This window comes from Adiantum capillus-veneris, chromosome 24 (assembly GCF_014529385.1).
Source record: "Adiantum capillus-veneris isolate H3 chromosome 24, ASM1452938v2, whole genome shotgun sequence".
Classification (NCBI taxonomy): Eukaryota; Viridiplantae; Streptophyta; class Polypodiopsida; order Polypodiales; family Pteridaceae; genus Adiantum; species Adiantum capillus-veneris.
This window is the reverse complement of record NC_140954.1, coordinates 82,263,443-82,285,721: the sequence shown is the minus strand read 5'-3', so window position 1 is coordinate 82,285,721 and position 22,279 is coordinate 82,263,443. Positions and strand designations below refer to the sequence as shown.

At 45.3% G+C, this 22,279-nt stretch overlaps 1 protein-coding gene across 1 annotated transcript in view; it reads left to right on the top strand.

Moving 5' to 3' along the window:
* Positions 1-22,042, top strand: part of LOC147426671 (RNA methyltransferase family protein) — a 42,139-nt gene extending 20,097 nt beyond the window's left edge. Inside the window, exons 2-3 of the mRNA XM_086498100.1 lie at positions 21,194-21,439; positions 21,562-22,042. Of these exons, the coding sequence (XP_086354226.1) occupies positions 21,194-21,439; positions 21,562-21,693 (378 nt within the window). The 3' untranslated portion in view covers positions 21,694-22,042. The remainder of the gene's footprint in view (positions 1-21,193; positions 21,440-21,561) is intronic.
* The last annotated feature ends 237 nt before the right edge of the window (positions 22,043-22,279 follow it).

Genomic DNA, 22,279 nt, shown 5'->3' with positions numbered 1-22,279 from the left:
AGGATAGATGGTTAGAAGACCAGTGAGAGCCCAACGGAAGCATCTCCTAAAAATTAGGAAACTGCTATTTTGGGCCATGAAATGTGTTCACGTCATTACTTCAGTATGAGAAGGGGAACATTATATAACTCTGTCGCGAAGTCAACTGAGCAACCAATCGGGAGATTTTTAGGCGGCAACCTCGAAACGGCCAAATGCTTGTAAATGTGCCAAGTGACACTTTCCTGTGTACTTGCCTCATTCAGAAAAATGGGCGTTGAATTTGGAGCTGGGAGAGGCCTCATTTTGCATTTGTCACAGGTTAAGAGCTATGGAGTGCTTCGTTTCCCCTCTATTTATAGTTTGGTGCTAGAAGTGATGCCCTGCACACTACACATTGCTCTCTCTCTCCCCCCTACGTGCAGTTATGTGATGCCCCACAAGAGGGCTCTTCATTTGATTGATGTACAACTGGGTGGTTTCATGCTTTTATGCCGAGGCAAGAGCCTCCTCGAGCAGGAACAGGGGTAGCTAACTGCTACTCCAAAGCAGGCACCGGTGAGGGTCATAACCTCACCGTACAGGTGCGTTTTCAGCGCTGTGTATGCGCTGCAAATTGACTGTTTTTCAGCCATACGGACACCAGAACCATTGGGCATAGTGCCCCATTGGCAGAGGACAGTTAGGGGACTGTTTGGGGCTGAAAACAGGGCAAAAACCATTAAATATAGCGTGCAGAACTTACTGTTTTTGGGCGAGAATCAGACAGTATATGCCAACGGAAGTGAGTTCTAGCAGGGGAATTGGTTCCGCGTAAGTTTTGCGGTTGTTATGCTGCCGAAATTTGGCCAGAACAGGTGGTATCTAGCTTGATACAGATAAAGGATTCCGAGGACTCTTCTTTGCAATTTACCCTCCTAAAGAATAAAGAAATATCGAAAGGGGCGCCAATTATGGGGCCTACAGGTTGTCGGCGTCTGCTCGGAGCATTCTAGCTTCCGAGCCGTGTGTGTGCCTAAGTGTTAATTCCCGTCGCAAGTTTCCTTTGCACGTTCTCTCTATGTGTCTCTAAAGTAAAGGATTTCGGGTGAAAGCCAAAGCCTACCGCTCCACGGGCCGGTTTCACTTAGTATCCTTATACATTTCAAAGCAGTAACAACTGGTATTGCAAAACCATTATTTACAGAAATTTGATTACAAAGTGAAACAGATACATGAGGCATGTCGTGCTTAACAAAAACAAGAGTGTGATGTACATAGTCTATATACAATGAGTCTTGTTTATCATAAAACCATGGAATTTCTAAAATAACATCTGCTCTATCCAGGCGCATGATATGGAAATCTAGGTTCTCTTTGTAATCAGCTAGCTCGAGCGATAAATCTGGAGCCATCTGATTCCATACATCAGTGTCTTCGCCACGAGCCATCTTCACGTGATACTAATGGTCACTATCCCGCGTTCGTAGGTCCAGTTTCTGCACCAATTTTGCATCCACAAGATTGTGTGAGCTTCCATTATCAAGGAGTACGGTCACGTCGTGACCATTGGTCTTCCCGGGGAAACGGAGAAGATCGTGCTTATCAAACACTTTGCTAAAAGTACAATTAGTGCATGAACTGTGCGCTAAATGATGGATTTCAACTTGAATGACATCAAAGCTACTTGGGATCTCTTGAATCTGAATTGAAGAACGACCTTGCGGTTTCTTTGTCTTCTTCTTGGGGCAATCCTTGATTTGGTGACCTGTCTGGCCACATCAGAAGAAAGCTCCCTTCTTCACTGCATCAATAACTGAAACATTTTTGGCTTTCTTCTTCTCCTGAGCAGATCTCTGCGGTGATTTGGACTTTTGCTGGAATCGGGGTCGTTCCTTCTCCTCCCCTGAGAAATGTAAGGTGCAGCGGAAGTGAATGTTTGAACTTTGCTCAAGATGAGTGCTCCGAAGTGTGCTCAAGGTTCCAGCCTTCCGTTCTTTAATGAGATAGTGCAATGGACACAAACAAAGTGAATGGACACTGTGCGTGAAGGTGCATGAGACTGAGAGATAGAGAGAGAAGAGAATACGACACCAGGAAGTTGTCAAACCCTCCTCCGAAGGCCCCACTCTCTATGGCGAGAGCGGTCTACTTATGATTGCACAAATCTCTACAATGCTTTGGACTTGCCGACGATGTCGACGACGAGACGGGCTGAATCTGAAAATGCTAATGGCTGAAATCTGCAAATCTTTATCTGCTGAATTCTCACTCTATGTCGGTGACGATGTCGATGGCGACGATGCGACGACGACGTGCTGAAAACGCAGGTGCTGAAATCTGCGTTTTCCGGGCTGAAACTGTAAACCTTGTGGAGTCTGACCGTGCTGCGAGGAACTGCTGCGGGAAGGTGAGATCTGCGAGGTTCGGGACTTCTTCTGCGGGTGCTAACTGCTGAAAACTGAAAACGCTGATGCTTGTGGGGATTCCGTCGCGAAGATTTGCAAAAACACTGAAGTGTCTACAGACGCAAAAACTCTAGGGCTGAAAATTTGCTGTTGGATAAAATCCACTAACTCTAGGACTGATCTGCTGTCGTGAAGTGGTTCTGCTGTGTCTGTTAATGCCGAAGCTCCTCTGCAATGCAAAATCGCCAAGGCTGATCTGATCTTGCAAAAACGCTAGCTTATGCTGAGTTGCAAAAACGCTAGGCCATGCTGTTGGGGGTCCTGCTGAGAAGGTGTCTGTTGAGCAATGCTCGTGCTGCCTCTTCTGCCAGAAAGGGCTAGCGCTAGGTTTCTATATATACAAACTTAACAAAATTGCCCTACCTAGTTTCCAACAAAAGTCTTTAAAAAATAATAAGTGAAAAATATCAAAAATAGGGAAATAGGTCTATGCACTGTAAAAATGCTACTGATGGGATCTGACTGGAATCTGATGGTCATGCTGTGTGCAACCAGAGGATATGCATCTAATCTAAGTGTCTGGACATGCACGGTTTGCGAATAGACTCACAAAAGTGCCAGATCACTTCCTATTCTAGATTGACTTGACTAAACTGAACCCTTGTCATGCTGTAGCTTGTCCACAGACACATAGGGTTAGATGTGTCACGTGACATCCCCTCCTTTTCAAAGTGAAGTATTGGTACTAAACTGTATGGCGGCGAGGAAGATCGCGAACAACATCCGGAATCCTCGAAAGGACTCTTCGCCGGCCCACTTTGATGCGTGGGTCGTTCGATACTTGAACTTCATAAAGGGCTGCAATGCTTGCTTCTTTGGGCCGCGCCGAAAGCGACACAAAGGCTTCTGTAGCTCCTTCAATGCTTCCACTTTGTCTATGGACGTAGGTCCACCTTCTTCAAGAATCTGAAAATTCTTGGAACCACTTCCAACACAAAAACATGAACATACGTATTCCATGTAAAGTGATTGGAAAAAATCTCGTCTTCCTCAAAGACTGTGCATGCAATGTAGATGAACAAATAGACAGAGTACCAAACCGTTCACCACACACACACAAACAATGAGATCGAATCTCGTGTTTTGGATCTAAATGAATTAACTGTGGCGATGCTTGATGCTCATACTTTCTTGTGCTCTTTCTACAACTGTGTTGTGCCAAGGAAGAGACATGGAAAGTGACGCCCTTGAATGCATACTTTTCAGCTTTTCATGAATAATCCGCATACATCCGTGCTCATTCATGAGTGAAACCTGCTCAACGTACTATATGTCATGCCTAGGAAAAGGGATCACATAAAGACACTGACCAAAATACAGGAAACGATCACGAACGAAACACTCGTACAATGCATGTTGACTAATCATTCATACACATAATACTTCCTGGGAGGGTTCTTTGGATCTAGGCTCAAGAGCCCAGATCGGTTCTTCGTGGTTGATTCAATCTTCCTGTGGGGGTTCTGTGGACCTCGACTCGAGAGCAAAGATCGATTCTTTGTGATTGATCGAATTTGGAACGAGGTTAACTTCACTAGAAAAAGCATCAACTAAACCATCATCCTTGTGAACAATGACGTCTTGATCATACAAATCATCATGCTTGTGAGTAATCACATCTTGATCATACAAATCATCATGCTTGTCATTGTCATCCAAATCATCATGCTTGTCATTGTGATTCAAATCATCATGCTTATTATTATTATTCAATTCATCATGCTTATCAGTATCATTCAAATCATCATGCAAATCTTCATGTATGTCATGCTTTGGAGAAGAAGAGACTGAGAGAGTCTCCTTTTCCTGAATCTCTTGCATCTGTGCCTGCACTTGAGAAAAGAGTTGCAACAACTCTTGCATGTGTCGTGCTTGTTTATGCTCACGCTCTATGGCTGCCTTTCTTTCTGCGTGTCTGCGATTCATTTGTGCTTTTCTTTCTTTGCATTCACAATCAAATTCTGCCATTCTTTCTACTTTTCTTGCTTCGCGTTCTAACTTCCTGTCCATAAACATTTGCTCCAACTCCTCCATAGGAGTTAGTGCAATCCTTGGCGTAGATGGGGAAGGGGGAGGGTAGGAAAAACCTCCTGGTGGGGAAAATTCTTCTTCGCCTCTCTCATGCTCATCACCTCCAAGCGAAGTATCCATTCCTCTTCGAGTGATGACCATCCATTGAAGTCTTGGGTTCTTGTGGGTTCTTTTTGTCTTGGGTTCTTAAGTTCACGAGAAACTTGGGTTCTTGGGGGTCTTGATTCTTGGGGTTCTTGTGGGTCTTGAGGTTCTTCTTTCGCTTGCAATGTGTGTTAGAGAAGGATCTTCTCTTCACCCGAGTTCTGCTCTTTTCCGCGGGCGCACTCCTTGGCGGCCTTACGCTCACACCAAGGTTGTTTTTTCCCACCTCACGTCGATTGGCCGGCCGCTAAGTGCACGGTCCGCTCTCAATGAGTGAAAAGAGGCTCAAGGGGAGGCCGGACAAGCCCTTCTTTCTTGGGTTACCTGTCACTCTTCAAAAACACGATTAGGAATCGACGCCCAAGTGGACTTGGGTTACGTGCGACCGCAACAAGCAAAAAAAATTCTGTGGTTCTTGTGGTTCTTTCCTTGAGTGATACAGAACACTGCCAAAGCTCTGATACCAATGTTAGGTGCAGCGGAAGTGAATGTTTGAACTTTGCTCAAGATGAGTGCTCCGAAGTGTGCTCAAGGTTCCTTTTACTTATGGAAGGGAGAGCCTTCCGTTCTTTAATGAGAGAGTGCAATGGACACAAACAAAGTGAATGGACACTGTGCGTGAAGGTGCATGAGACTGAGAGATAGAGAGAGAAGAGAATACGACACCGGGAAGTTGTCGAATCCTCCTCCGAAGGCCCCACTCTCTATGGCGAGAGCGGTCTACTTATGATTGCACAAATCTCTACAATGCTTTGGACTTGCCGACGATGTCGACGATGACGAGACGGGTTGAAATCTGCAAATCTTTATCTGCTGAATTCTCACTCTATGTCGGTGACGATGCGACGACGATGCGCTAAAAACGCGGATGCTGTAATCTGCGTTTTCTGGGCTGAAACTGTAAACCTTGCGGAATCTGACCGTGGGGCGAGGAACTGTTGCAAGAAGGTGAGATCTGTGAGGTTCGGGACTTCTTCTGCGAGTGCTAATTGCTGAAAACTGAAAACGCTGATGCTTGTGGGGATTCCGTCGCGAAGATCTGCAAAAACACTGAAGTATCTGCAGATGCAAAAACGCTAGGCTGAAAATCTGCTGCTGGATAAAATTCACTAATGCTAGGGCTGATCTGCTGTCATGAAGTGGTTCTGCTGTGTCTGTTAATGCCGAAGCTCCTCTGCAATGCAAAATCGCCAAGGCTGATCTGTTCTTGCAAAAACGCTAGCTTGATGCTGAGTTGCAAAAACACTAGGCCATGCTGTTGGGGGTCCTGTTGAGAAGGTGCCTGTTGAGCGATGCTTCGGCTGGCTCTTCTGCGAGAAAGGGCTAGCGCTAGGTTTCTATATATACAAACTCAGCAAAATTGCCCTACCTAGTTTCCAACAAAAGTCACTTAAAAATAATAAGTGAAAAATGTCAAAAATAGGGAAAATAGGTCTATGCACTGTAAAAATGCTATTGATGGGATCTGACTGGAATCTGATGGTCATGCGGTGTGCAACGAGAGGATATGCATCTAATCTAAGTATCTGGACATCACGGTCTGCGAACAGACTCACAAAAGTGCCAGATCACTTCCTATTCTAGATTGACTTGACTGAACTAAACTCTGGTCATGCTGTAGCTTGTCCACGGACACATAGGGTTAGATGTGTCAAGTGACAGGAAATTTGTAGTTTTGTACGGAATTGTGGTATTTGGACCACCGTGTGAACGCCCAAAAGCAGCGACCTGTCTCTACAGTTGCTGGAGATGGGTTTCACCCTCGGAAATACGCGCAGTCATCGACTAAGCCGTATTTTCGAGAGCAGTAAGCCAGGAATTGAGCCCTTGCACGGCCCCTCCGAGAGAGGCCAAGCGAATGTTCGTTTGAACGTTCGCGTTTTCCAGAGCGGTAACACACTGGTGGAAGCTCTGAAAAGTGCTTGTAATACATGTGTATAGAGCATGCGTGAACGGAATTTGAAGGTTTCCTGGCGCGTCGTTACGTTGCGCATCCAAGCTGGAGGAATCCATGGCGAAATCCGTGAAAAATTGAAGGTTTCACGCAAAATTGGGGTCTTTTCTGCACTTTTTGATCGCGAAAAGTTATACTGTGAAGAGCTCTGTGCGTTAGCGTGAGCACGTGAAGGCGAGCAGGTTATGGCGGGAGCGGGAGCGGGTGAGAGGGAGGAGCAGTAGAGAGAAGCAAAGGGCTGAAAAGTGAGTTTCTCTGCAGGAAAACTCGATTTTAATGAAACACAGGTTTCATACTCAACTTTAAAAAGTTAAAAGTGTCCAGGCCATACTTTAAAAAAACTCACTTGGCTAAGTTTTAAAACGAGGCCACGTAATAAAATGCAACGAAGAGCGAGAAGGGTAGCATAAAAAAAAATCGACGTTGGCTGCCCGTACAAGTGCCGCGTGGGGTCAGGGGGAGAGTGCACGCGCATCAACTAGGAGGGCTTGTGCTCGCGCGTGCCGAACACACGATGGGTTGCCAGTTGAGCACCACGCTGGAAAAACAAACCCACGGTGGAAGCCAACGCTAGAAGCCAGAACGAGTTCTCTCTCTCTCTCTCTCTCTCTCTCTCTCTCTCTCTCTCTCTTCTATCGTTCCCTACAGATCTAGATAAACACATAGAGAGAGGTAACTCTGTGTGTGTGTGTGTGTGTGCACGCGCATGTACTTCACACACAAGAGGAGCACAGAGAAAGATTAAAGCTTCTGTTTGCTGAATTTAGTCTAAAATCAGCAAATCAATGAATAAATCACGGATTTTCATCAAAAGTCAGCAAAAGCAATAAAAATCCACCGATTTTCAGTACTTCCACTTGCTAAATTGCTGAATTTTATCAAAAAATCAGCGAGAATGTCACCTGCACATCTAACTCCTATGTGCAGGTGGACAGACTACCTTATGGCTAGGGTTCAGTTCAGATTAGGAAGTTTCTGGCACCTTTGTGAGTCTGTTCGCAGGCCGTGCATGTCCACGCAATAGTTGCATTTCCTCTGGTTGCACGCAGCATGATCATCAGATTACAGTCAGTACCCATCATGAGCATTTTACAGTGCATAGAACCTATTTTCCCTATTTTAGCAATTTTTCACTTATTATTATTAAGTGACTTTGTTGGGAAACTGGGTAGGGCAACTTTGGCAAGTTAATATATAAGAAAGCTAGCGCTAGCACTTTCTGGTAGAAGAGGCATCAGGAGTCCAACTTACAGGCACCTTCTTAGCAAGACGGGTAGAATCCCTAGCGTTTTCAGCCATCAAGAAGCCTAGCGTTTTCAGCAATTGGAGATCAGCCCCAGCGTTTTGCAGATTGCAAATCAGCTTGGCGTTAGCAGTTTGTAGCAGATTTCCCTAGTGATTTTGTAGCAAACAACAGACCATGCCTAGCGTTTTTGCAAATTGCAGCCAAAGCTAGCGTTTTGCAGATTCCTGGCGACAGATCAGCATAGAGCATCAGCATTTTGAATTCTCAGCACTTAGACTCCGTACCGCAGCCCCCAAACCTCGCAGATCTCACCTTCCCACAGCAGATCCTCGCCACTCGGTCAGATCAGCCGCTATTCGCAGATTCAGCCCGCTATTCACAGATTTCAGCATCTGCATTTTCAGCGCGTCGTCATCGCATCGTCGTCATCGCTGTTGTCACCGACATAGAGGCAAAATTCAGTAGATACAAGATTTGCAGATTTCAGCCCTTAGCGTTTCTAGTTTTCAGCCCGTCTCGTCGTCGTCCTCATCGTCGTCGACATCATCGGCAAGTCCATTGCATTGTAGAGATTTGTGCAATCAATAGTAGACCGCTCTCGCCATAGAGAGTGGGGCCTTCGGAGGAGGGTTTAACAACGTTCTGGTGTCGTATTCTTCTCTCTCTATCTCTTAGTCTCAGCACCTTCATTCACAGTGTTTATCCACTTTGTTTATGATCATTTGCACTCTCTCATTAAAGGAACGGAAGGCTCTCCCTTCCGTAAGTAAAAGGAACCCTTGAGCACAGTTCGGAGCACTCATCTTGAGCAAAGTTCAACATTCACTTCCGCTGCACCTTACAGAGAAGCACATTAGCCTGCAAACATGCTCATGAGAAGAAAATAATCAATTAAACGGTTAGGTCCAATGGTGTTCTGATTGCCACAAAAAACGCTAGGAATGCTGGCTGCTGTCCTGCCCAAAAACGCTAGGTCCAAAGAGCTGAAAAATGCAGATCAGTGGGCTGCCGTCCTGCAAAAACGCTAGATCCATAGGCTGGCTGAAAAACGTTGATGCAAAGGATAGGCAGCAGATGGCGATGAGGCAGAGGGAGGGAGGGTGCTAGCAAAGGGTGCAGAAGATGATGCTCACCACCAAAACGCTAGGGATGCCAACAAAAACGCTGGATCCCAAAAAACGCTAGAGGAAGAAGAGGCACTTCTTCGCGATGGAAATCTCCGTAGTGTCCTCCAAGGTGTTGGCGATGGCAGATCCAAGCCTAGAGCTTTGATACCATGTCAGAGTGATCAGCGGAAGAGAGAGAGAGAGAGAGAGAGAGAGAGAGAGAGAGAGAGAGAGAGAGAGAGAGAGAGAGAGAGAGAGAGAGAGAGAGAGAGAGAAAATGGTGATGGACACACAAGAGATAGATGGAAAAGACTTGCAAGCCCCAATAACTCGAGATGGCAAAAAATGCTGTGTACAAGATGACAAGATGACAAGATGAATGGGACAGTGCATCCCCCCCCCTGCTATATATAGGAGAATAGGGAGTAGGTAGGGCAGACCAGAAGCCCCAACGACAATGCACAAAAAACCCATAAATGAGAAAAAAATGGAAAAGGACCAGAATAGGTCCGGCCGGGCAAAGTGTTGAGCAAAACCTTAAATGTGCCTGAAGATCCCTGTCAACAGGTGTACGGGTGGCCAACCCACAACCAAGGGCCAGTGCACGTGATGTGTGTGAAGCCTATAGGCAGGGTGCGAAGCATTTGAAGATGAAGAATCTAACACTAGAGACACGCGTCGGGCGAACCAACCGACCATAACCGACCATAGCCACCATCCGGCAGCTCCCCCGTGTTAGGGCCAGCGTCCGAGGACGTAGGCGTGCACCTGTAAGACCGAGCATCCCATACCACCCGGCCTCACCTCCTCGAGGTGACCTTGCGCACTCCTAGCCTCACGGGCTAACCACTGGCACTTTGCCAGTGGGGGTCGATAACTGCAAAGGAGGCCTTGGCCTCCCTTTTATAATAATGGTTGGCCACACATGCCCGGTTCACACTACGTCCGCCCGGACATTGGACGTCCATCTCGACGGTGTCTGTGCTAGATCCCCTCCCCTATGAGCGGGACATGACAAGTGGGTACTAAGGTACTGAAGGGATACTGAGGTTCTATGTCGAAGATGATGTTGACGACGGGTACTGCGGGTTCTATGTCGAAGATGGGGGGGTCGACGATGAGGTCTATGTCGAAGATGATGAAGTCGACGACGAGGTACTAAGGGTCTTTGTCGAAGACGATGAAGTCGACGATGGTTCTCTGTCGATGATGGTGAAGTCGATGACGGTTTTGTGTCGAGGACGGTGATGTCGACGACGGGTACTGTTGGTCTATGTCGACGACGATGATGTCAACGACGACGACGATGGTGACTGTGATGATGATGATGATGATGACGATGACGATGACGAAGGTGTCGTCGTCAAGTCCGGGACTGCGACGACGACGACGAAGGTGTCGTCGTCAAGATAGGGATCTGCGATGACGATGATGATGATGGTGTCGACGACGACGACGGCGTCAAAGCTGAAAGCTGAAAACTGAAAACGCTAGGTGCTTTGCTGGGGATCTACTACTGTGGCGGTACTGCGGTCTAGATCTGCAATTGCTTCGCCGGACTAGGGCTGAAATGCAAAACACTGGCTGATCTGGCTGGAATCTGAAAACGCCAAGCTGATCTGCTGAATTCTTAAAACGCTAGGCTCATCTGGTACTAGATGAGGAATCTGGCGAGGATCTGCAACTGGGTGGGAGCAGGTTCTCGCGAGGCTAAGGCCGAAAATTGAAACGCTGGTGGTAATGGCTGAAACGCCGATCTTCTTCTTCTTGAGAAAACGCTAGGGCTCCCGATGAGGTGTTGCCTGACTGCTGGGTGCTTGCCTCCTTGTGTCCCTGCTTCTTTTGCTTCTACTGAGTGTCCAATGGGTTTCATTTATAGGAATTATATGCTGGGTAGGGCAAGCTTCCCAACAAACTTACAAAAAGAATTCCAAAAGTCGCTTTTCAATAAAATGACTTATAAGGGGTGGTTCACGTGGTAAAATGTCTGCATGACGAAATGATTGTTCTTGTGCAAGAGAGGGCATGCAAGTGCGACCGGCCTGGCCGGCTTGGACATGCACGTTCTGCTAGAGGCTCACAAAGGTGCTAGGCTCAGTCCTAAGCTAAGACTCATGCTAGACTATGGCAGAAGCGTGTCCACGTGGCGCAAGTGAAATGCGCACGTGGCATAGAGTTCAGATTCTTGTATGGTGGTGGCTCCAGTATCTCCCATGAGCAGATTAGGGAGTGAGGGTTGTTTTGTGGCTGTGCTCGACTGTATATGAGGTAGACATTCCTTTTGCTCGGCAATGCACTCCACGGTGTTGCTCACCCGATAGGCTGGCATGAGGCGAGACCTTCCTTCCTAGGGTTTCCTATGGTCGGAGTCTCGAGTGTTTTCCAATTCTGCTACTAAATATGTATTAGGTCACTTTTAGTGAGTTTACATATTTATTAGCATTTTTAGGGCCATTTATCAGGTTTGTGGGGGTTTGCAATAGGTAGGGAAAACTGGCAATTTGCATTTGCCTGTATATGCCTGCCCCCCCCCCCCCCCCCCCCCCCCCGCGGCCCCCTCATACTTTTGGCATGTTGTTCAATGCAGAGATTCAACGTTTGGGCACTCTCTCTCTCTCTCTCTCTCTCTCTCTCTCTCTCTTTGTGGTCACTTCCTCTTCCCTTCCCTCGCCGTGTACACACCCTCTACGGTGTGACATTGCTTGCAGATTGTTCTCGTGTCCGTACGGTGGGTGGTCGATGCTTGTAGCTCGAGTACGAGGCGATTTATTCGTAGATCCGAGATCCGTTGGCTGTCCGGTCCCAAGAGGAGGTTTGCTCGCGGTTGCAGACAAGTTCATCACCCAATTTACCCTTTTCCGCTGCACCTTTGACAATACCTCATATGGCTACCAAGGGGTAGATCTGGGGCTGAATTGCTCTCTCGATGTGAGAGGAACAAAGCGCTGAATTGGCTGCCAAAACGCAGATCTGGCATGCAAAACGCCGCAAATCTATCGCGTAAAGCAGGTTTCAAAATGTCACAAAAAAATATGGGAGCGTAAAGTGACGTTTAATTGCACTTCAAATACTCAAGAGAATTTGAGAGAAAGAGAGAGCTTGACACTTCATTGGGGACCAGAAGATGGGTTGGTCCCCCCCCATAAAGAGAATATCTTTATTACTAAGGGAGAATCTTTACAAGCACAGGAATGGGGCGAAAGCCCGTCCTCTATTCTTTCTTGGCCTTTTTCTGCTTCTGACTGAGAGAGTAGAAGAACTGTTCTCTGACTACTGAGAGGATCTATCCTCTTCTGCGAGATTTTGGGAAGCTCTCGTAGGGGAGAGTCTTACCTTCCACAAAACTCATCGGAAGCTCTCACGAATGAGGGTCTATCTTCCGCTAACTATGCCACTTTGGGCGTAATCATTCCTGCAATTAACCAGAAATTGTAGGAATGATTGCAGGAATGATTACTTGCTGTAATTTTCTGCACATAACCAGAAATTGTTACCTGAGCGCGTTCCAATGCCAAAATTCCGCGATGGAAATGCTCCAAACTTGGTGTATGTGTAGAGTAGGTAGTGGGGAATGAGATTCTATTTAGACTTTGCTGAAATTCACCCTAATACAAGTGATTAGGGGCTGAAAACAGGGAATTTGCAGCAGCTAGACAAGGGAGAAAGAGAGTTTTCTACTACTTTACGTGACGAAACTTCTCCCAAAGCTGCATGCAACCATGAGAGGCCTTGTTCTAGGTGATGGGTGCTCAAAGGCTCCACATACACCACAAGGTGCTGCTCTCAAGCTTCAATGGAGAGCTTCACTGCGTAGAGGATGGTCAATTTGAGGGGGGTAGTGCACTGCCAACCTGGCAAGAGGGGGAGGGGCTGCTCTCTTATAGCCTCCCAGAAGAGGGGGCGCTAGCATGAAGAGAGGGAGTGAGGGAGAGAGAGAGATTGCATGGGAAAGTGTGCCAAGTGGCACACCTACTTTAAAATTTAAAAACCATTCAACTTTTGACTTTAAAAATCCTATGCTAGTTAATGAAATGTGCAATTAAGTGCACAACTGCACACATAGATGCAACAAATGAAAACGTAGCTGCTACCTAGCGCATTGCCGTACCAGCAATGCTCTAGCATTACCTGTTCGCACTTGTCCGGCCTTTTGGTCCAGCGCAAATCATTTAAGAATATTTTTAACTAACTTATCCTAAGGCCGTAAGATAATCAGGCCTTAGGGTTAATAGTCTAAGGACCCCATCTCATTCCTGTGCTTGCACTAGCGCGCGTAATTTTCTGAGCCTGAAATCTGAGGCTACTATCTACCCCTTTATTGAAGACCCGATTTCCCAATCACTAAGGCTTCAGGGTATTTTTTTGCTAGGGTCTCCCTGAGGTGCTCTGGCCCAAACTTGGGCGCACCTGAGGCCCCAGAAACTGCTAGATCTATTCTGATGTGCACACAACTCATTAGATAATTCTTTTCTCGTAAATAAATTAATTATTTACAAAGTCTGACATAGCTACATCCCTCTTGGTTCTAAACAGTTGACCTCAACTGTAGAGCGTCAACATAACTGTGCAAGATGTCTGGGTAGTCCTTAAGATCGGACTCAATCATCCACTTTGCATCTAAAGGAGTGTAATTCTTGAACTTGACTAAATACTTTCGATGTAGACTCCCCGACTTGAGAGTTCTCTCCGAGTGGTGTATTATCTGTTCAGGTTGAAGGATTTCCTCAGTCTCTTCGACCTCTGGAGGATCTTCTTGTACTGGCGTCACCGGAGGAGGTCCAACATATGGTCGAAGGAGACTGACATGAAAAGCATTATGGATGCGCCAGTGAGAAGGCAAATCCAATCTGAAAGTCACGTCATTGACTTTATCTGTAATTTTGAAAGGGCGGTAAAATCTATGGGAAAGTTTGACAACTTTCCCTTTTCCGACCCGCTTTTTCAATCTAGCTTTCTCAAACCGAAGCAGGACATATTGTCCTCTTTCAAGATTGAGATTCCTGCTGTGCTTGTCTGCTTTTCTCTTCTGTTGCTCTTGAGTACGAAGAATCGCTTGCTTTACTTGTTGATGGGCAATATCAATATTACGCACAAATTCATCTGCAGCGAAGATGTTTTCTTTGGTAACCATAATAGGAAGTAAGAGTGGCTTCCCATAAATAATTTTGAAGGGAGCTTTACCAGTTGAGGAATGTATGGTATTATTATACGCAAACTCAACTATTGGTAAGTACTGTTCCCATTCGGATTGTCGTTCCAAAACATAGCACTTGAGGAGATCTAAAACAGTGGCATTAGCGATTTCGCTTTGACCATCTGTTTGAGGATGATAAGCTGATGAAAAATCAAGCTTAGTTCCCAAGTTTCCGAACAATGCCTGCCAAAATAGACTAGTCATGCGGGGATCTCTATCGCTGACAATAGTCTTTGGCAATCCATGGTGTTTAACAATCTGAGCTAGAAATATTCTAGCCATGTGATCAGCTTTGATCGTCTTCTTTACTGGAAGAAAATGTGCTTGCTTACCGAGTCTGTCTACTATAGTCCAGATTGCATCATTTTCCATTCTTGGATCAAGGAAGATCCGTAATAAAATCCATGGCAATACTTTCCCATGGCGTGTTAGACACAAGGAGCAGTTGAAGCTTGCCATAAACTTTATGTCTGTCATATTTTACTTTTTGGCAGATTAAACACTCACGTACATGTTTTTCAATGTCCGCACGGAGTGTTGGCCAAAAGAAATACCTTTGGAGGGCACTTGTGGTGGAAGCAATTCCCCGATGCCCAGCATAAGGAGAATTATGTGCTTCATCCATCACCTTCTGTCGTCGTAAGGGCTAAGCTATGCATATTGCTTGTTGACGATAGAGCGTATTATCCCTAATGGAATAAGGTGGCCTTGAGTGACCAGCTTGAAGATCTGCCCAAATTGTGGCGAAGTCGGGATCTTAAGGATACATCTCGCTGAGAGATTCTAGTTCCTCATGATAAATTGTTGTTAGTGCATTGATCTTTGGACGCCTGGAGAGAGCATCTGCAACTGCATTCTTCGTTCCAGAAGTGTGTAAAATCTGAAAATGGAACATTGATAGAAAGTCGGCCCATCTCATCTGCTTTTCTGATAACTTTCTCTGTGCAAGAAAGTAGCGAAGACTTTGATGATCTGTCTTGATAATAAAATCAGCTCCTAATAGATAGTGTTTCCAAATGGAAAGAGCATGAATTACTGCCATTAGCTCTTTCTCGTATATGGAGACATGCAACTCTGCATCTCTAAGGCGCCGACTTTCATAGGCTATTGCGTGACCCTCTTGGTTCAAAACTGCTCCTACACAATCTCCAGATGCATCGCAGTATACCTCGAAAGGTTTGCGAAGATCAGGGACGGTGAGAACAGGTCTGTGACTGAGTAGATACTTAAGCTTTTCGAAAGCTTGTTTTTGTCCAGACTCCCAATGGAATGGAATCCGCTTCTTTGTCAGGTCATGGAGGGGACCTGCTATCGCGGAAAAAGCTCGAATGAAACGCCGATAATAAGAACAGAGGCCAAGGAAACTTCGTACATCATGTACTGTAGTTGGCGTAGGCCATTCTACAACTGCTTGAATCTTATCAGGGTCCATTCTCACTTGATTGTGAGATACTATATGGCCCAAATAGTGGATTTCTTTTAGAAAGAACTCACTCTTCTTAGCATTCACAAATAATTTGTGTTTGCGTAATTCTTCAAACACTAAGGCGAGATGCTTATAGTGTTCGTCTTCCGTCTCTGAGAAGATTAAGACGTCATCAAAGAAAACGCCTGTGAAGCTTTTATATGAGTGGAAGATTCTATCCATCATTCTGTTGAATGTGGCTGGTGCATTAGTGAGTCCAAAAGGCATCACTAAGAATTCATACAACCCGAAGGTTGTTCTAAATGAAGTCTTATGCACATCCTGAGGAACTATGCGGATTTGATGATAACCGTTCTTCAAGTCTATACGACTAAAGACACTTGCTCCTTGTAACTTGTCAAGAATGTCGTCAATCTGAGGGATTGGAAATCGATTCTTGATTGTGATCTTGTTTAGAGAATATAGTCTATGCACATGCGGAATGTGCCATGCTTTTTCTGTACTAGTAAGACATGTGAACAATATGGAGAAGTACTAGGCCTTATTAAGCGCTTCTCCAAAAGTTCGTTAACCTGCTTAAGAATTTCCTCTTGCTGCATTAGACTAACTCGATAAGGGGGCTGATTTGGAGGAGAACTTCCTGGGATCAAATCAATTGTATGATCCTCAGGTCGCGAAGGTGGGAGTTCATCTGCAAAACAATCTTTATAACTTTCTAATAACTTAAGTCTTTTTTGCTCTAAAGAGGAAGAAAGTTGTGAAACAGACACATCTCTCTCTCTTGCAAAAATCAAGTACGCTGAAAGACACTTTCATTTCTTTCTTGATGGCAATGTGATTGACGATAGGAATACGCCAATCACCTGCATCTACAAGTACAAGATACTCCTTTCCTTTATGAGCAAAGGATAAGGTTTTTTGAACATAGTCAAGAATGGGATGCATCTTGTAGTGCCAAGGCATTCCCAAGATAACATTGCATCCTTCAAGTGAAGCTAGTAAGAAAGACTCTTGATCTTTGTAGTCGTCAACCTTTAGATTCAACTTCCCTATGATTGGAGTAGAGTTTGAGTTCTGCCCTTTGAAAGCAGATTGTGCTTGAATGGAAACTCCAAAACGATTGGGCTGTAAGTTCAGGTCATCAGCTAGCTTTGTAGAGATCAAGTTGTCTGTACTGCCAGGGTCAAACAAAATGAGAGCCCGTTGGTTGTTGATACTACCCCATGCTTTGAGAAGAGCTCTTTCTTTTCCATCCTTGGTTGTATTTCCCTGTACATCTGGGATTGCATTGGAAGAGGGTGGTTGAGGAGGTTTGGTAGGACAATCACCCTTCATATGACCAAATTGTCCACACTTGAAGCATCTTCCTTCACTAATGTAAGTTCGCAACTCAGTAGGAGAGAGATATCTCCCTTTCTTGGGCTGATTTTGGCTTTGCTTCTGCTTCGGAGGCGGTTCTTTTCTTCTTTTGAGAAGAAGAAGTAGAGATAGGGTGCTCATGGAGAGCCATCTGCTTGGCATGGTAAGTGCTTTGCTCCATCTTCCTGGGAGTACCCTTGTCATGTATTCCATCAGCTATGCGGGCTGATTCCATAAGTATCTGTAACTGCAACTTCGAATTGGCGGATGAAAGCCAAAGCTTTGTCATTATCACGCCGTCCATTGTAGGTGTCGAATTTCACATCTTTGTCTCTCGACTTGAATGTTTTCTGTCTGTGGTGCTTCTTCTTATGGTGCTCCTTCTTTCTATGCTTAGACTCCTTATGGACAGGAGTCTTTTCCCTTGAATGCACTTCTTGCTGCGACGGATCGTCAAGAAACATGTCTTCTGGAGCAACGATGTCATCCAGATCCTTCATGAAAGAGAACTGAGGGGAATCAGGGGGATCCTGCTCTTGAACTTTTGGGTTAAACCGCACATGACGTTCTGGAGGTTTCCTCTGCCTCTCGTGCATGCGGGAGGTTCCAATCAAAGGATCTTTCCTTGGTTCTGGCACCTTTGGGTTCTGCGGGATTTTTCCCGACCCCATCGGCATTTTCTCCTTCCCTTTCTCAAGAGTATGGAGAATCTTTTGGACTTCTGGATGGGAGAGAGCTTTTTGCAACTCTTCCACCTGCTGTTGAAGGAGAGAGAACTCTATCTCGCGTCCTCCCATTTCTGCAGTCTGCCAAGAGTCGTCAATCCCTTAAGGAAGAGAGAGATGACCTTGCTCTGATACCACTGTCACAAAAAAATACGGAAGCGTAAACTGACGTTTAATTGCACTTCAAATACTCTAGAGAATTTGAGAGAGAGAGAGAGCTTGACACTTCATTGGGGACCAGAAGATGGGCTGGTCCCCCCCATAAAGAGAATATCTTTATTACTAAGGGAGAATGTTTACAAGCACAGGAACGGGGCGAAAGCCCGTCCTCTATTCTTTCTTGGCCTTTTTCTGCTTCTGACTGAGAGAGTAGAAGAACTGCTCTCTGACTACTGAGAGGATCTATCCTCTTTTGCGAGATTTTGGGAAGCTCTCGTAGGGGAGAGTCTACCTTCCACAAAACTCATCGGAAGCTCTTACGAATGAGGGTCTATCTTCCGCTAACTGTGCCACTTTGGGCGTAACCATTCTTGCAATTAACGAACCACAGAAACATGCAAAACACACACACACACACACACGCTTGCTCTAATTTTTTGCACATAACTAGAAATTGTTACCTGAGCGCGTTCCAATGCCAAAATGGAGGTCCTTTTCGCGATGGAAATGCTTCAAACTTGGTGTATGTGTAGAGTAGGTAGTGGGGAATGAGATTCTATTAAGACTTTGCTGAAATTCACCCTAATACAAGTGATTAGGGGCTGAAAACAGGGAATTTGCAGCAGCTAGACAAGGGAGAAAGAGAGTTTTCTACTACTTTACGCGAGGAAACTTCTCCCAAAGCTGCATGCAACCATGAGAGGCCTTGTTCTAGGTGATGGGTGCTCAAAGGCTCCACATACACCACAAGGTGCTGCTCTCAAGCTTCAATGGAGAGCTTCAATGTGTAGAGGATGGTCAATTTGGGGGGGGGGGTAGTGCACTGCCAACCTGGCAAGAGGGGGAGGGGCTGCTCTCTTATAGCCTCCCAGAAGAGGGGGCGCTAGCATGAAGAGAGGGAGTGAGGGAGAGAGAGAGAGATTGCATGGGAAAGTGTGCCAAGTGGCACACTTACTTTAAAATTTAAAAACCATTCAACTTTTGACTTTAAAAATCCTATGCTAGTTAATGAAATGTGCAATTAAGTGCACAACTGCACACATAGATGCAACAAATGAAAACGTAGTTGCTCCCTAGCGCATTGCCGTACCAGCAATGCTCTGGCATTACCTGTTCGCACTTGTCCGGCCATTTGGTCCAACGCAAATCATTTAAGAATATTTTTAACTAACTTATCCTAAGGCCGTAAGATAATCAGGCCTTAGGGTTAATAGTCCAAGGACCCCATCTCATTCCTGTGCTTGCACTAGCGCGCGTAATTTTTTGAGCCTGAAATCTGAGGCTACTATCTACCCCTTGATTGAAAACCCGATTTCCCAATCACTAGGGCTTCATGGTATTTTTCTGCTAGGGTCTCCCTGAGGTGCTCTGGCCCAAACTTGGGCGCACCTGAGGCCCCAAAAACTGCTAGATCTATTCTGATGTGCACACAACTAATTAGATAATTCTTTTCTCGTAAATAAATTAATTATTTACAATGTTTGACATAGTTACAGAAACGCAGGTGATGATGGAGCATTTGATGGGCAGCATGGGAACGCTTGATGCGGCGAGGGAATGGTCAAGGAGAGGCTCAATGGGCTGCCGATAACTCTAGGCTGCAACGAAAATGGCTAGCAATCGTAGATCCGAGCCAATCCGGTGAGGGAAGGGCTGAAAACTGAAAATGTTAGGGCTCATCTGCAGGTGAGCAAGCGCTAGGGCTGAAATCTGAAAACGCTGGTTGATGGGACCCAAAAACGCTGGGGCTGGTCTGATCCCAAAACGTTGGCAGATTCTTGGCGCTTGCTACAATGTCTGTAAACACTAGGCTTGCTGTCCCCTTTATAGGTCCAATCTGCTAGTTATAAACTCCTTTAGGTTGAGGTAGGGAAAACTGTCCACCAACCCAACAAATTAAATCATTAAATGATTTAATTTATAAGTTTTTGACGAGGGCTAAGTCTCGGGTGACACTGTCGTACATTTGTCGATCCTAGAATCCGATTGACGCGGGGAATGGCTTGTTGGATTCCTCTAACCTAAAACTACATGCACGTCATGCCAGATGCCCATTGTAGTGTAACACCTGTCAAAACGCTTGTACAATCCATTTATGCAAGAGGGTTCCAAAACTGGAAAATTGGCTCTAGAAGTCGATGAAGCATGTTCACGTAGCACATAGAACTGCAGGTTGCTTGGGATTCTTTCTGGTGGTAGTAGACCATGGTACTTATTCTCTATATCTAGGATTGAGTGGGAAGGGGGGCTTCCTATCTTTGGATGGGGGGCCTCGTGGCTCTAGCTCTGGAGCTTTCCGTGCCAATGGTTGTTCTAGTTCGACGTGGGGTTGAGACAATGGTTACCTCATTTGGTATTTTTGAAGAAACTCCTCTTTTAGAGAGAGCTTCCAAGTTATTATCTTCATATGGATTTTGGCAAAGAATACCTTTGCCAATAGTTCAAATGTATAGCTAGGCTAGGTATTGTTTGCCTCTCTGATGCTGTGCTACCACTATGCAGCCAGCTTCTCTCTTTTCCTAGAGAGCGGGATCAATAATCATCTCTCTCGTGGGTATTGAGGTATTTTGGCAGCAACTTCGTGGTTGCCTTTCTTCTTTTCATGTGCTACCTACTTTGGTCACTGCTCACCCTTGGCAAGATTGGAAAGTCAAAGCCAAAAGCCCAAACGATCTGCTGCTTGGTCAGTGGAGAAGAGATGTATTGTTTGTGGTTGGGATACTCAATCTTCCTTCTAAGAAATTAGTGATTCTTTGGTGAGCCATGTGAGAGGGCTTGCTTTGGCATCAAGTCTGTGCCATTGTCATCTTTCCTTTGGCATTGTTTCTTTTGCACCACTTTCAAAGAAGACAATAGGCATTGCTTCATTAGTTGTCCTCTTGCCAAGAAGATATGGTCCTCCATTTGGTTTCATGTTGTTGATAAATCTTGTCCCCATCATGACTAGGTTTTTGGTAAGTGCTCTGATTTTTGTTATCCTGAGCATTTTTAGCTGCAATATACTTCTTTATTGGGGTTTCTCGCACAATTGGATCAGCAAGAATGCCTTTATTTTTTATGGTGCAAGAGGTGTTCAAAAACAGCTATTTCGGTTGGAGTTGCTTTGGCATGCGTATTCACACACCACACTGTGGGGGCCAGTTTTTGTGGCAAATGCGCGAGTTTGGAAGGATGGCTTCCTTATTCTCTACTATCTAGCATGACTGCTTCGCCACCTTGGCTATGGGCTTTTCATGTTCATGTCAAATATTGGCCTTCTAGTCTTTGTACATAGTTTTTTGATTGGTTGTACCATGTACATTTGTTTTTGGAAATCAATATGATTACACATTTGTGTGTGTGTGTGTGTGTGTGAGAGAGAGAGAGAGAGAGAGAGAGAGAGAGAGAGAGAGAGAGAGGAGTTTCTGTTTTTCTTATCCCCAGGACAAGATAAGAGTTCTCAAGGGCTCATGGTTCTCTCCTCTCGAGGACTTGAAAGGAAAGCTGGCTGGTGTTTTGAGCAATCCACCATATATACCATCATCTCATATTGCAACCTTGCAAGCCGAGGTTGGGTGCTATGAGCCAAAAAAGGCACTTGATGGAGGTCAGCAAGGCACAGACGATCTGACGTGTATATGTGAAGGAGCATCATGGGCGCTTCAAAGTGGTGGTTATATGATACTCGAGGTTTGCTCTTTTCCATAAATCTGGTAGTGCTTGTGACTTGTGTTATTTGTGTGTGTGTGTTTGTGGGGGTGGGGCCAAATGGCCCTACCAAATATTGTGTGTCATCTAATTCTATGCCGCAGACAAATGGAGGAGTCCAAGCAGAGACCGTTGCAAATGTTTTGGACAGCATGGCAGGGGGCCCCTTTTGTGATATTCAGCTTGTTAAAGATTATGCAGGAATAGTTAGATTTGTGAAAGCCATGCACGTATAATGTGCTCAACCCACTGCTTTGCAATTCACATCGGAGATGCCACAAGTGGTCTGGAGTCAAGAGTGTATAGAATTGAGAGTACTTTGTCTCTGATCGTTTGCATCTAAGCAAGAGTATAAGCACTCTTTGCTACTGGGAAGGGCATTTGATGCCGAAAAGAAGAGTGCAGCTGTTGATTATGTGAAAGGATTCCTACACTTAATTTCTATAAATCTAGGCGGATTTTTCCTTTTCCTCTTGCTCGAAAGAAGCATGTTTGAATTTTTAAGCTGCACAATTGTAAGCTGAGACACTTTTCATGAACCCTGTTGTGCCACATGGAAAAGTAATGATACAAACCTTTACTTCCTATTTCTCGTAAAGGGGGGTGCCGAGTAATGTGTCACACTCTTTCTCATCCTCCTATGTAGGCCATTGTGACTTCAAATGGGCAAGTGCTTTGGGTATTTTCGAAAATGCATGTACAAGGCAAATAAGCGAATAATGGTCATGCATGTTCCTTGGTTTACATTCAAATAAGTCGAGAGCAAATTGTCAATTATGACACGTTGTTAGAAGATATTAAGGCGGTTGCATATTGACTCAA